The following is a 14,685-nucleotide window of genomic DNA, read 5'->3' as shown; positions in this document are numbered from 1 at the left end:
TGGGGGTCTATCGGACCCCAACATTTGTTGGGGTCTATCGGACCCAACATTTGTTGGGGGTCTATCAGACCCCAACATTTGTGGGGGTCTATCAGGACCCCAACATTGTTGGGGTCTATCAGACCCTCAAATTTGTTGGGGGTCTATCAGACCCCACATTTGTTGGGGGTCTATCGGACCCCAAGATTTGTTGCGGGGTCTATCGGACCCCAACATTTGGTTGGGGGTCTATCGACCCCAACATTTGTTGCGGGGTCTATCGACCCCAACATTTGTTGGGGGTCTATCGGACCCAACATGTGTTGGGGGTCTATCGGACCCCAACATTGTTGGGGGTCTATCGGACCCAACATGTTTGGGGGTCTATCGGACCCCAACATTGTTGGGGTCTATGGACCCCAACATTTGTTGGGGTCTATCGGACCCCAACATGTGTTGGGGGTCTATCGGACCCCAACATTTGTTGGGGTCTATCGGACCACAACATATGTGGGGGTCTATCGGACCCCAACATTTGTTGGGGGTCTATCGCCCCAACATTTGTCGGGGGTCTATCGGACCCCAACATTTGTTGGGGTCTATCGGACCCCAACATTTGTTGGGGTCTATCGACCCCAAATTTGTTGCGGTCTATCGGACCCAACATTGTTGGGGGTCTATCGGACCCCAACATTTGTTGGGGGTCTATGGACCCCAACATGTGTTGGGGGTCTATCGGACCCCAACATTTGTTGGGGGTCTATCGGACCCCAACATGGGTTGGGGGTCTATCGGAACCCAACATTTGTTTTGGGGGTCTATCGGACCCCAACATGTGTTGGGGGTCTATCGGACCCCAACATTTGTTGGGGTCTATCGGACCCCCAACATGTGTTGGGGGTCTATCAGACCCCAAATTGTTCGGCCTTGGGGTCTATCAGACCCCAACATTTGTTGGGGGTCTATCGGACCCCAACATTTGTTGGGGGTCTATCGGACCCCAACATTTGTTGGGGGTCTATCGGACCCAACATTGTTGGGTCTATCGACCCCAACATTGTTGGGGGTCTATCGGACCCCAACATGTGTTGGGGGTCTATCGGACCCAACATTTGTTGGGGGTCTATCGGACCCCAACATGTGTTGGGGGTCTATCGGACCCCAACATTTGTTGGGGGTCTATCGGACCCCAACATTTGTTGGGGGTCTATCGGACCCCAACATTTGTTGGGTTTCTATCGGACCCCAACATGTGTTGGGGGTCTATCGGACCCCAACATTTGTTGGGGGTCTATCGGACCCCAACATGTGTTGGGGGTCTATCGGACCCCCAACATTTGTTGGGGGTCTATCGGACCCCAACATGTGTTGGGGGTCTATCGGACCCCAACATTTGTTGGGGGTCTATTGGACCCCAACATGTGTTGGGGGTCTATCGGACCCCAACATTTGTTGGGGGTCTATCGGACCCCAACATGTGTTGGGGGTCTATCGGACCCCAACATTTGTTGGGGGTCTATCGGACCCCAACATGTGTTGGGGGTCTATCGGACCCCAACATTGTTGGGGGTCTATCGGACCCCAACATTTGTTGGGGGTCTATCGGACCCCAACATTTGTTGGGGGTCTATCGGACCCCAACATTTGTTGCGGGTCTATCGGACCCCAACATTTGTTGGGGTCTATCGACCCCAACATTTGTTGGGGGCTATCGGACCCAACATTGTTGGGGGTCTATCGGACCCACATTGTTGGGTCTATCGGACCCCAACATTTGTTGCGGGTCTATCGGACCCCAACATTTGTTGCGGGTCTATCGGACCCCAACATTTGTTGGGGGTCTATCGGACCCCAACATTTGTTGCGGGTCTATCGGACCCCAACATTTGTTGCGGGTCTATCGGACCCCAACATTTGTTGCGGGTCTATCGGACCCCAACATTTGTTGGGGGTCTATCGGACCCCAACATTTGTTGGGGTCTATCGGACCCCAACATTTGTTGGGGGTCTATCGGACCCCAACATTTGTTGGGGTCTATCGGACCCCAACATTTGTTGGTCTATCGGCCCAGGGGTCTATCGGACCCCAACATTTGTTGGGGTCTATCGGACCCCAACATTTGTTGCGGGTCTATCGACCACTTTGTGGGTCTATCGGACCCCAACATTTGTTGGGGCTCTACTCGAGTAACACAGCCTGTTACTGTGTTACTCGAGTAACAGGCTGTGTTACTCGAGTAACAGGCTGTGTTACTCGAGTAACAGGCTGTGTTAAATAAAATAAACCGTAGTAACGTTAGAAGTAGCTCACCCTGTCATAATAATTTAGAGAGAACTTTGCACTGAAGGTGCGGAATAAGCCAACAAAATAGGTCACAACTCTTATATATTCATTATATATATGCCGTTTATGGTGCAAAACAAACGGCAGGCCATTGCACCATTAGTGCAGCAGTAGCGACCATCCGGGATACATAATTTTGAAAAGTTTGTCAAAATTGTATGATCGTTTCTCCCGGATATTCTGCACTATTGGTGCGTTTTGCATCCCATCCCCCAATTATTTCGCATCATTTTGTGTTACCGATTGTTAGATATCAACTGTGCTATTTATTTGCTAAAAAATTCGATTCGGTTTGTTCAATACCAATGGTGCGCCTAACATATTCAATAATTGTCAAGGGGATTTTTAATTAGCATCAATTCATGCAAAAAACTCGTTAACAGACAGACGGACGGACATGAGGAATTCAATAGCTCTCGTGCTACGCAGGGCGAGCTAATAAACCGTAGTAACGTTAGAAGTAGCTCACCCTGTCACAATGATTGAGATATATGTAACTTTGCACCACTTGTGCAGAGATTAGCAGCATTAGCGAGAAAAGTGACCCATAATTTAGAAAATTTATGTCAAAATTATATGATCATTTCTCCCGTATATTCTGTACTATTGGTGCGTTTTGCATCCCTTTCCCCAATTATTTCGCATAATTTTTGGTTCCCGATTGTTAGATACCAACGGTGCTATTAATTAATAAAAAATGTAGCTGGTCTATTTTAATTAATTTCATCGGTTATTCTGCAGTTTTGGTGCGATTTGCATCGAATTTCCTAATTGTTTCGCATCATTTTACATAACGGATTGTTCGATACTAACGGTGCAACCTATTCCAAAATTGTAGTCCCTTCTCGATCTATTTGCACAATTAATCCGCCCCATTTGCGCCACGGATTGTTCGATACCAATGGTGCGCCCAACTTATCGAATAATGGTCAAGGGGCTGTTTAATTAGCATCAATTGATGCAAAAAATTCGTTAACAACCAGACGGACGGACAAGAGGAATTCAATAGCTCCCGTGCTACGCAGGGTGAGCTAATAATCTGAAAGAAACGCTGTGAGACTTCCGTTGTAAGTAATTAATCAGGGTTGTTAAAGAGACAGTAACTTATCAAGTTACTGTCTCTTTAACAACCGCCGGGAAAGTGAACATCGGAATAAATTAAAACGCAAATTTCCTTTGCTCAGTCTGAAGTGCGTAAAAAATTCAAAGATAAGATACCTGGTATGAATTTATCCGAATGGTATCATTTAATTCGTAAAGTTTGTGGTCTAAATCCCGTGTCTGCCATCGACAAAATTAAATTAATAGATCTGAAATTTAGTCAGCTAACTGATAAAGAGCTAGCCGATGTTGTAAATTCACATTTCTCACTAATTTGTAACACTTTTGATGAATGTGAATCTATTTCGCTGTGTCCACTCCCTCTAGACTCTTCCCCTATTAAAGTCAGTGCTCATGAGGTAGCGAGAGTAATTAGAAAACTAAATAAGAAAAAGTCCAACTGTCCGAATTTAGTCCCTACTGAGCTTATAAAGTACGCTTCGAATTTCTTGGGCCCTTTAATAGCCATTATCCTCAATGAATCTTTTGCAACTTTTACTGTCCCTGATTGTTGGAAAATCGGTTTCGTCACCCCCTTACTCAAGAAAGTAACTTGTTCATCACTTGATGACGTCCGTGCGATAACTCAAACTGACGTATTTTCAAAAATTGCAGAGTTTTATGTTTGACAGGATTTATTCTCAAATAATTGATAAAATCAACGTTAACCAATTTGGTGCTTTAAAAAAATCGTCTACTGCGCATTATTTAATTCAAATTAACCATTTTATTTTAAAATCAATCGAAATTCCTGGCGCTACAGTTTTAATTGCTGCTATTGATAGTCTCAAAGCATTCGATTTAGTTGACCACTCGTTGTTGGCCGCACTTCTTGTTGATCTTGGTGTACACGACATTGATATTTTATGGTTATTATCCTTCTTAAAATTTCGTAAGCAGATTGTTAAGTTTGAAAAGTCGTTTTCAAATCCCAAGAGATTAACATGCGGTACACCAGCCGGTACCAAACTAGCTGCTCTTCTGTTTATTATCTTAATTAATCCGATTCTGAATGCATTAAAAATCAAATTACTTGATATTAACCCCAATTTTTGTATAGCTGGATACACTGATGATTTGGTTATTGCTGAAAGAGTTATTGGTAATGCACCCAAATTGCAATCTGCACTCAATATTTTGAGTGAAGAGTGTAAGGCAGTTAAAATAACGCCCAATCCTCGTAAATGTGAAATATTGGTAGTTAATTTTGGTGGAAGAAGAGTTAATTTTCCTACTAAGTCCTTTTGTATTGATTCAGTTCCTATACCCGTTGTAAAGAGCTTAAAAATTTTAGGGGTGACTTTTTGCCCAAATTTTAGTTGGGATAGTCATATAAAAAACATTGTTGCGAAAGCAAACTCTAAATTATTTCAGTTAAGAAAATTATTCAATGCTGGCTTCTCCAGTAAAGAATTATTAATAGCTTACGGTGCATATATTCGGTGTAATCTTGAGTATTGTTCAGTTGTGTTTGGCTATGGCTTGAACCAGAAATTAGTTTACAAAATTGAAAGTGTTCAGAAAAAAGCTTTAACCCTTTAACGTGTATGATTAACGACAAGAAAAGGCATTAAATCGGGGACGCTATAAGTATGTTGTGGTCATGGCGCGGGAGGAGAAATTCAGGAGTTTTTAATAAAACTCGAAAAACTGAAAAATCAAAAATTTAACATTGCGTTGTATAGGGAAATATCCAAATTTTTGGGAAGAAAATCTTCAAATTTAGCATTGTGTTGGCATAGGAGAAATCCCTCAAAATTACAACAAATTTTAGGTCGCGAAGAGAAAATGGTGAAAATCAATGACCTCCTAGAAACGACAATTGTCGTCCTTCCGCGCCATGACCACGATTTTTCAGGACGACTTTTGTCGTACTCCCGAATTAAACCATTTCTTTTAAAACGACAATTGTCGTCGTTACAGTTTAAAGGGTTAAGTATAATTTTCCGAAAACGAGTTGATCATTTAAATTATGTTGAATGCATGCAGGAAGCTGAGTTGATAACTTTAAATGAAAGGAGAGAATTGGCTCTTAATAAATTTGCTTACAATTTATTTTTTGGTAGGTATAGGCACTTTTTGCCGCAATTCCAGCGTGCTTCGTGCAGTGGTGTGTCATTGAGGTCAAACAAGGATTTACTATTTCAACCGGTAATTAAGTCGTCAAAATTTAAAAATTCCCCCATTAATATGATAATCAGCAAAATTAATGACGAATGGAAATCAAAATCCACGGTTTTTGGCTTGTCATTTGAAGCTCTAACCAATTTGATAGATTATAGCTAACTTTATACAAACTAAGAGTAGATAATATCTTACGTACATATATATTGTTAAGTTAAATATAGTAATTTAGCCCTTAGTTATTGTTATTTAATCATTTAAAGTAAGTTATTTCTGTTTGTAAGCTCACGAAAATAGGCTACAGTTTGGTCATTTGAATTAGAGACTCTTTTTGCATTTTGCCAGGATAGCAACTAATTAAAATTCAGCACATTGGACAACGAATCACAACAATTACAGGAGAAATACGAGCCACAAGTTATTTATTACAACGTTTAAGCATTACTCTACGAGGAAACGTCGCCTCAATTCTGGGTACCCTTCCTACCGGAAAGAAACTCAGCGAAATTTTTTATTTATGAGTTTTCCATACACACTTATTAATCATTGTTAACAAAAGACTGTGTAAATAAAACCCACAAAAGGGGGAAAAAAAATTAAAATTAAAAATCGCGAAGAGCCGTTCGTAGACTTATCCAATGAATTATTTGATAACAAATTGTACTTTTTAATGGTCATACAATTTGTGAACAGCTCTTTTTAGATTTTTTAAATATTTTTCTTAGTTACCAGAAAATTTGAAAATTTACCAAAAGAGTCTCTAATTCAAATGACCAAACTGTAGTGTGCTATGCTAAAATTTCATTTTGTGCATTCCCTAGTACTAGTAAATGAGGGTAATAAAGGCTATTATTATTATTATAATTTTCGAACTTTTTAAAGTAGGGGAGAACATTGTCGAATTTCCATTGCGGATCGCCCGTAAGGGATGCCCAGTTGTCGAAGTCTTTCGGATTTTCCCGCATGTGAATCATATGATTCAGATTTGAAGTCCCACCAAGCGATTTTCCACGAGGCCATGGCATTACCTAAATATTGGAGCAATGATTTAGATACTAATTGTTTCGAAAAATATGCCAGTTTACCTACGGTATTTTCATACGGAAGCTTGAGTTATTCTGTGGAACAGTTTTGTAGACCCAGTCGGGCATGGGATTATTGAGAATTAACCCGAATAAGTAAGGAACATCTTCCGTTATCAACGGGTCACCTCCCGCTTCAAGCAGCAACACTGCATAATAGCGTATAAATTAGAATTGCTTGTTAATTAAAGTATTTGTACGCCTTTACAATTGTACAATTTTGACCCGATACATTTATTTGGCATTTACTGAGCAGAAAAGTACCAAATATTTTCGTACTGAATTTCGTATCAAAACATTTTGAGTCTTTCTGTAGAATAAAAAACTATGTGTGTTGTATTTTTGTGTAATTTTTCAACATGTAATCAAATTTTAACGAGTTGTGGTTGTAGTCAAAAAATAAAATTTTCAAAATTTTCAAAAAAGGCAGTTTTTGGACAATATCTCGAGAACTGCTGAGGTACGACGTCGATATTCTTGTAGATTCTTTATGTACGCAAATACAGGATTTTGAGGTTTTAGAGGTATTTGAGGTAATATGGGCAAATACACAAATTGTGCATTTGTACTAGTATATTTGTATGCTATGAATTGTACCTACTACGAGTTTCATGCTATAAACCGTCTGGCACCCGTCATAAATTACTACTAGTATCTGGAAGATGTTATTTTTAATTTAGAATTACGTGTTTATCATTATGCGAAAAATTATATTGTTGTTGAAAGCGTTATTCAATTAATTTCAGTGTTGATATTAGAATGCATGTAAAATCATTACGGGCTACAAATCTATTTTTAACATGTTCTAACGGTTTTTCAAGCCTGTATTTGGTATTTAAAGTGTTCTGATACTGCATTTCAGTGCAATTCTACAATTTACTTAATACATTTAACTGCAACAACAGTCATAGAATTTGAATTAACATGTCAAAATTACTCCAACTAATTGTAATGTTTAATATCGCATTAATATTATCCGATAAGTGTAGTAGTGCTTTTGGATCGCAAAACTTCCAGCCATTTAAATTAGGTTCTTGGGAAAAAACGTATAAAATTTTATAAAAAAAACACGCCTAAAAAATAATTGACCCATTTTTTTGTCAGATTCTACCCTCCGAATAATTTCATCCGCCCCTACTCCATCTGGATTAAGGTTTGGCTGTGTAACGGAAAAAAATCAAGATTACGACGAAATTCTGGAATTGTTTGCCCAACACGATGAATCAGGTCAGAGGGAAGTTGCGCGACTGGACTTTTCCTCACCCACGCTTTTACGCACTTCCAGTTTGGATGACATCTCAGGATTATATGAATGGCCGGAAGAATGCATTTCGGGACTAATTTCATCCCCATCCCCGGAAATACCTCACCATCCCGGCACAAAAGATGAACTTGACCAGAGTCTGAACAATGGCGACGACGAATCATTGGCGTCCTTATTCTTCGGAGGGTGCAATTGTCCTCCCGGTCCTGATGGAAGAGATGGCCCAGCTGGACTTATGGGCTTAATTGGTGTGACTGGAAATCCAGGAAAAGATGGTGAAATTTATTAAGTGGCGGTAGCTACGTATTTAAATATGTACTTAAAATAATAATATGCATGTACTTTAGGAAGTAATGGGCTGCCAGGAAATCGAGGAAGGATCGGACGGAAAGGAGAACCAGGATATCGGGGTGATAAAGGTCATTTTCGTTAATCATGATATGACAATCCCTCAAACCTTGGTTGGGAATGATTTTATGCAATATGTAAATATTCTGATGATCCTTTTCATTCAGGTGATCGTGGGGACGTTGGGGATATGGGTTCCCCAGGAAAAGATGGACTGGATGGCCTCCCAGGAAGGAATGGTCGAAGCGTGACCTACGTCAGTGGTGGTCGTGGTGGAGGGAATGGTACTTTGCATACAAATTCGAATGATAATTCCACGTCATCTTCTTCAGGTAAATTAAGAGTATTTGATAATGTACATATTTAGTTGTCATACTGAATCCTACTTTATTTCAATTTAGAGCAAAATCGTCTCCGAACCAGAACCAATGGAAAAGTTTCCCAGATTCCTATCGTTGTTACAATCAAACAAAACGATAAAAAGTAATACGCCATTGTTAAAATAGGGATATCACATGATTACGAATTAAAGGAAAAATTATTTTGTGAATAGAATTTTGAAAAAAATTTAATCTGAATTTTATTTCAAACTTAAATATATTTTATGCATAATATCAATATGGAGTAGGACACGAGCTTGCTTCTAATTAGATTGAGTTTATTGGCTATAATTAATTGACCTGAATTCGCATTTCCTTATTAACTTGTGCAATAACCCACGAAGCTAAACTTTTGCATGTTAATCGCATCCTCCACCATTCGTTTATGAACAACTTTGACATCATATCTACCTTTTTCAGGAATTTGGGTTTAAAATATAAATAAGATGTTCAAGTTTTTGATCCCAAACCGTAATTATATTTTAATACTGCTCCTGATAATTTCTCCCACATTCGATTCATGGCAAGACGAAGAAGAAACACAATTTGAAGATAATTCTCCATCCGGTCACATTCAGACGGTGACAAGTGATGGCGTCTGCACTTTGGACAAAGCGTGTCAAGCTTTACAAATTGTCTCTTTGTTAACGAGACGAATTTTGTCATTAGAACAGCCTTGTAAGGAATCCAACCAAAATCGAACCCTTAAATTTCTTTAAAAATTGGATCACTTATTTGCAGTGTGGAAAATATCTTCTCATAATTTCCGCTGGCCGTCGTGCTCAAATTTGAAGGAGGGAGGCCCCTGTAACTGCACAGCTCAAAGTCTGCACGTCAACTGCTGGCGTCTTTCACTTCACGAACTTCCTGCCACCCAAACAATCCCGTTCGACACTGCATTTCTGTACTCATAAAAATATCTAACCAGCCTTAACAATTTATTCCCGTACAAAATTGTCAACACTTTTTCTTCCTGTGTAGAGATCTGAGTTCCAACAAAATCCAGGCAATTCATCGCCATTCGTTTCTCCGGCTAAGTCGCCTTGTTCAATTGTACATGGAATGTAACAGAAAGTGTGTTTTTGAAGTGATACGAAATTTATATCGTTTTTGATTGTACAGAGACGTGTCCAATAATTTGCTGGATTATTTACCAGAAAATTTATTCGAGAGTTTGGAGAGTTTAAAATATTTGTGAGTCTAGTCTAATACATAATGAAAATTGAATGTGCCAAACATGATGACAATTGACATATTACATAATTTTGTAGACATCTTCATCAAAACAATCTGGATTCGCTACCTTCAGGGATATTTCGGAACTTGAAAAACTTGGAGATTCTGTAACAATTGAAATATTTGTATAAATTGGTATGCAATTTCTTTTTGAAAACATTTTAGCGATTTGTCCCAAAATCGTCTTGTCTCCCTTCCTCCAAGCATTTGGTCTCCGTCTCCAGGAATAAAATCAACCCTTCGAGTTTTGCAAATATCTCAAAATTTCTTAAAAACCTGGAAGGATTTTTCTGCCCTGCGAAATTTGGAGGAACTGGACTTGAGTGGAAATTTTTTTCAAAGTGTGACCCCGCTTCAACCCCTCAAGAAATTAAAAAGCTTAAAGTTGCAAGATAACCAGTTGACTGTGATAAACGAGACAACTTTTCATGGCCTTTCATCACTGGAGATCATGTCACTGAGACAAAACAGAATTGAAATTTTGCCCCCAGAAATTTTCAAAGATTTAAGAAACTTGGAGAATTTAGATTTGAGTGGAAATCAAATTACACATGTAATACCATAAATATTTAAATATGTCATGTTTTTCAGTCATTTATTTTAGAACGATTTGCAATGTCCCAAATGAAATTAGATAAATTCCTCTACGTTCACCGGACTGAGCTCGGCCATGTTAGAATTGAACATGGCAAAGAATTCGTTATCAATTTTGGAAAATGAGACTTTTTCCAAGCTAAACAATTTGGCCAGGCTTTCTCTGCATGGAAATAATTTGGAGGTTCTGGAGCCTGGCGCTTTCACGGGGTTGACCAATTTGACCTGGCTGCAATTAGGGAACAACATTTTGACTAGTGTTGATCCTGCCTTGTTTCTACCGACACAAAATTTGAAAAGACTGTGAGTTTGGTTATAAATAGTGCCAAAATATTTGCAAATATTAGACAAGCTGATAATTTTCCTGTATGCAGAGAACTGAATAACAATGACTTGGCCTTTGTGGGAGACGAAGCATTCGAACATTTACATGATTTGGAGATAATTAAACTTGAGGGAAATGGATGGAACTGCGACTGCAAAATTTTATATGTCGCAAAGTACGTATGCATTGCATGTCGAACTATGAAAATTAGGCTAACATGCAAAAACATTCTGTTACATTCTGACATTTAAAACACTCTGTTATATATTTTGGATGAATTTCAGTTGGGTTCGTGACCATGCGTCCATTGTGTCTTCGTATAGTGACGACGATGCGATGAAATGCCGTGACCCGAAAGAAATGGAAGGCCGCCCCCTCCGTGAAATCTCATTTAGCGATGTTTGTCTCGAATAATGTATAAATTTAAATATGCGTGTCATTTTACTTGTGCGGAAAATTATTGCAAATATGAATAAAGGAGCTAATAATAAAATTGATCATAATCAGATCACGCTGATGCCTACGTACTTATAATGTCAGTCGTCATTAATTATTCGAAGTCAGGTTCGACAAGATGTCTGCGTCCACGAAATTGTCTCTCTTTCCAATTCTCCTGGTCATTCTGGTATTTTTCCAAATTAATTACGTAGTAGAGTTCAACAAATATTTAGTTTTGTAGCTAAATTCAAGTTCTCACAATTTCTACAACAGTCCATTTCCATTACGAGGACGAAGGGTGTGAAGCTTGGGAAGTTGGACTGTTCGGAAAACGATGGCCTCAAACCGGACTCTGACCTGCTCAACCTGATCGTGAGCAAATGTCAGCCGAAACAAGGTCAACCCGAAAAGATGATCGCGGCCGTAATTTAAACACTTTGTTTAATTTAGTCCTATTTATAAGGAGATGGCAGACTAATAGAAATTCCACTTTGCAGTGTTTGATGAAGTGTTTGATGAAGCAGCAGAAGGCGGTTGATAAGAAAGGAAAGTTGAAGCACGACAAGGCCCTCGGCGTCGTCGAAATCTTTCCCGAAAAGTTCAAGGCCAACATCACGTCCAAATTCGAACAGTGCTGCACCGACAACAATGATAAGCTCAAAAAGGAGCCCAACGGCTGCGAATCCTGGCTTCCTTTTTCAGAATGCTTCTACGATTTTGCAAAATCGGTGAGAAAATCAGCTCACAAATCCGCATTCCCGTAAATTACTTTCATTGCAACATATTTATTGTTTGCAGCTTTGTCCATCAGAAAAGGAGAGGAAGAGATTGGCCTCGACCACACCGTCCTCCGATACAACCACCCATTGATCAAAATTTTCAAATTTGTAGTTTTTATCGCAGAAATAAATTGTTATAATTTTTGTCTTTGAATTAAGTATTTTACAATTGCAACTGATTTTAAATTCACAATGATTCACATCCAAATTGACCAGCCTAACTTAGGATTAATAATTTTCCGAGGATCCTGACCCCCTCGCTTTAAAAATCACTAGTGTCCTGTTTTTCTCCGCTGAAGTCATTTCCGTCTGCTCTACATCCAATTCTGCCACGTAACAACATCTCGTGCGCACAATTGGTGCGATAAATCCTACCACAAATATGCAAATAGTTATATAATTCTATCATGATCCACTATTTAAATATTTAAATAAGCTTACTTTTCCAGCAGCGATACCGTTTATAAATCCATAACAAATTCTCCCTCTTTACCGTAAAAATGAAGAAAATGGAGACTGCTTGGAGTAAATTGATGACATCAAGTAAGACAAAGTCCCAGTTTAAGAAACCATAAGGTGAAGACCGTCCAAGAAAACATGATGAGGTTAAAGCCGAGCAGAAATGCCATCAGGATGTACAAGAAGTACTTTTGGGAACAAGGGTGCAGTTGACATTTCGTTGTTCCATAACCGGACAGGAATCCATTGTGATTGTCGTGATATTCTTCACTGAAAATTATTCGTAATATTTTTATCCTTAATAAATCATAGCAATTAGTTGGTCATCAAAATACCCGAGAGTGAAGTGCAGAACAACAGAAATCCCAACGATGATACTGGGCACACCCCACCGCAAAAAGGGGGGTAGCGAGCATAACGTTCCACACTTTTTCTATGTCTTTGAGATGAGGACAAAATTCTGAAAGTTTGAAATACTTAATTTTCATCGTCTAAAAAGTGATTTCTTGAAGAAATAATTTACCTAAACGTCGTCCAAAAGTCGAAATTCATAATGCTCATCTAACAATGCCAACAAAGGGCACAGAGGAAGGTGAAATGTCCCAAAATTGCTGAAAAATACACAGAATTAAAGTGAACAATCTAATTTTAACTGTTCGAAATAATTCCTTCAGCTCACTGACTAAAAGACAGGATCCGGTTCCCAGAACTTCCCTCGTTGACGTCAAATCAGTGATGTGCACTGTGGCCAGCGTTATAAAAAAGATGAGCATCGAAACCACAAATGAGAAGACCGTGATTGTGAATTTTGTGTTTAGGCCATATCACGAGATTCATGAGCATCGTGAGAACCAAAAAGACGATTCCGAGCAGTACGAAGGACACTTTGATTTTCGTGTTGGTCGTGTATCACAAAATTGCAATTTAAAAAAATGACACCAAAATTGTAAAGCTATTTAGAAGTTACGTTTTCGTCCTCTTCTGAGACCCACGGAAGGAACGCGATCTGATCGATTTCACTCCCATCGTAAACTGTGTCATCCCCGACGATAAATCCGTCCACGCAAAACTTGTTGTGAATTGGATATCTGTGAATAACTTCGCCACATTCGCTCCCGTCGCCATTTTCTGGTTCGAGAACGAGGATGATCATGGAGCCATTGTCGAGCAGGCGAAATCTAATCATTGCACATTTTTAATTAAAAATTTCCAGATACATATGCATTCAATCTCATATATTTCTCATTTTTTTACGCACGGTGAGGCATGAAACGGTTCCTCTCCTACTTCGCTAAAATTAATTGCTCGATAAGTGATGGGTATCAGGGTTCCGGCCGCCTCCGTTAAATTTGTAGTGGAGGGGTTTGGGATCTGTTGGAAGAAGTGGCTTAGCGCCCACTCCGGAAAGATCGTCACGAGAGGGATAAACTCGTGGCGTCCATTTCACTGGTCCAGACGGTACACAGGATTGAGTTAGTCCATCTCCGTCCAATTTTAATAATTTCCAAAGGACAACATTTCGGAATGCAAGTTTTCTCTAGACCGGGTTCAAAGTTGGCCAACCTATAAAATGATAAGTGAGATAATACATGTCATTATGTACTGATAAATGTGTGCTAACCTGAAAACGAGAGTGGCATTGTGTCCCTTTAATTTCAACCAGGATGGAATTCTAAGCTCGTTTTGAGTAATTTTGGACCCTGGACATTTTCCGATGTGGACCAAAGCGAGATTATTTTGGTCTGAGGAGGAGGAGGACGTAGAGTTATCTAAATCTTCTCCAATGACCACATGAAGACTTATCCACGATAAAGCTGCTACCTTAATTAGTAGCATGTCAATGGTGTGTCTCATTTAGTCTTACAAATACTGGACATTTTTTGCATTATAAGACTAGACTTGAATGCAAAATGCAACTGATGATAATGTACAAGACAAAAAAAATCATAAAGTTTATCAATTTAGCAAGCATTTGTGACTTATGAGAACGCCACTACCACCACCACCTCAGTTGACAGTAATTTCCTTATTTGCTTCCGGTGACGTTTTGCTAATATTTATAGCTTTATTTTCCCCCAAAGTTCCCAATGTCTAACTAACTAAACTGAAATCATTTAACGAAACAGGAACAAGGTCGTATGCAAAGTATACAATATTTTTTGTATCCGTTATCCTTGTCATGGTACAAGTTCGTTGTGGTCATTGCCGTGGGATCGATGGGGATACGTGGCG

The 14,685-nt window shown here is 39.3% G+C and overlaps 2 protein-coding genes and 1 long non-coding RNA gene across 5 annotated transcripts; 2 read left to right on the top strand and 1 right to left on the bottom strand.

The window, feature by feature from the left end:
- Positions 1–7,536: 7,536 nt before the first annotated feature.
- Positions 7,537–8,751, top strand: LOC110853139 (collagen alpha-1(XXV) chain). The gene is made up of 5 exons (XM_035854601.1): positions 7,537–7,660; positions 7,735–8,169; positions 8,242–8,313; positions 8,410–8,574; positions 8,644–8,751. Exons 1-5 carry the CDS (start codon positions 7,555–7,557, stop codon positions 8,727–8,729), a joined length of 864 nt encoding a protein of 287 aa, XP_035710494.1. The 5' UTR covers positions 7,537–7,554; the 3' UTR covers positions 8,730–8,751.
- A 254-nt stretch (positions 8,752–9,005) lies between these two features.
- LOC110853138 (carboxypeptidase N subunit 2) lies at positions 9,006–12,148 on the top strand. Its single transcript, XM_022101381.2, has 12 exons — positions 9,006–9,300; positions 9,364–9,526; positions 9,604–9,675; positions 9,745–9,816; positions 9,894–9,965; positions 10,024–10,411; positions 10,493–10,755; positions 10,827–10,952; positions 11,062–11,402; positions 11,489–11,638; positions 11,713–11,943; positions 12,014–12,148. The coding sequence occupies exons 1-9, from the start codon at positions 9,069–9,071 to the stop codon at positions 11,189–11,191; spliced, it is 1,518 nt and encodes a 505-aa protein (XP_021957073.1). The 5' UTR covers positions 9,006–9,068; the 3' UTR covers positions 11,192–11,402; positions 11,489–11,638; positions 11,713–11,943; positions 12,014–12,148.
- A 79-nt stretch (positions 12,149–12,227) lies between these two features.
- On the bottom strand, positions 12,228–14,351 carry LOC118436456. Of its 3 annotated transcripts, XR_004835462.1 has the most exons (8): positions 14,075–14,351; positions 13,712–14,016; positions 13,421–13,631; positions 13,137–13,337; positions 12,977–13,064; positions 12,789–12,913; positions 12,436–12,723; positions 12,228–12,365 (listed from the first exon to the last, which is right to left on the bottom strand). It is a non-coding gene; the product is annotated as an uncharacterized LOC118436456 (long non-coding RNA). The 3 variants fall into 3 exon arrangements; XR_004835461.1 differs by having other exon boundaries at positions 13,133–13,631; XR_004835460.1 differs by having other exon boundaries at positions 13,137–13,631.
- Positions 14,352–14,685: the final 334 nt, after the last annotated feature.

The sequence above is a fragment of the Folsomia candida genome, unplaced genomic scaffold (assembly GCF_002217175.1).
Source record: "Folsomia candida strain VU population unplaced genomic scaffold, ASM221717v1 Fcan01_Sc008, whole genome shotgun sequence".
In the NCBI taxonomy this organism is placed as follows: Eukaryota; Metazoa; Arthropoda; class Collembola; order Entomobryomorpha; family Isotomidae; genus Folsomia; species Folsomia candida.
Note: the sequence above shows the minus strand (reverse complement) of the source record. Positions and strands in the feature narration are given on the sequence as shown.

Bases quoted from the DNA above. Each gene is read 5' to 3' on its own strand.
- LOC110853139 (XM_035854601.1), top strand. From the start codon at position 7,555: ATGTCAAAATTACTCCAACTAATTGTAATGTTTAATATCGCATTAATA. The intron at 7,661-7,734 runs GTTCTTGGGAAA...TTTTTTTGTCAG, and splicing joins CTTCCAGCCATTTAAATTAG to ATTCTACCCTCCGAATAATT. The intron at 8,314-8,409 runs GTCATTTTCGTT...CTTTTCATTCAG, and splicing joins AGGATATCGGGGTGATAAAG to GTGATCGTGGGGACGTTGGG.
- LOC110853138 (XM_022101381.2), top strand. From the start codon at position 9,069: ATGTTCAAGTTTTTGATCCCAAACCGTAATTATATTTTAATACTGCTC. The intron at 9,301-9,363 runs GTAAGGAATCCA...ACTTATTTGCAG, and splicing joins TTTGTCATTAGAACAGCCTT to TGTGGAAAATATCTTCTCAT. The intron at 9,676-9,744 runs GTACATGGAATG...TTGATTGTACAG, and splicing joins CTAAGTCGCCTTGTTCAATT to AGACGTGTCCAATAATTTGC.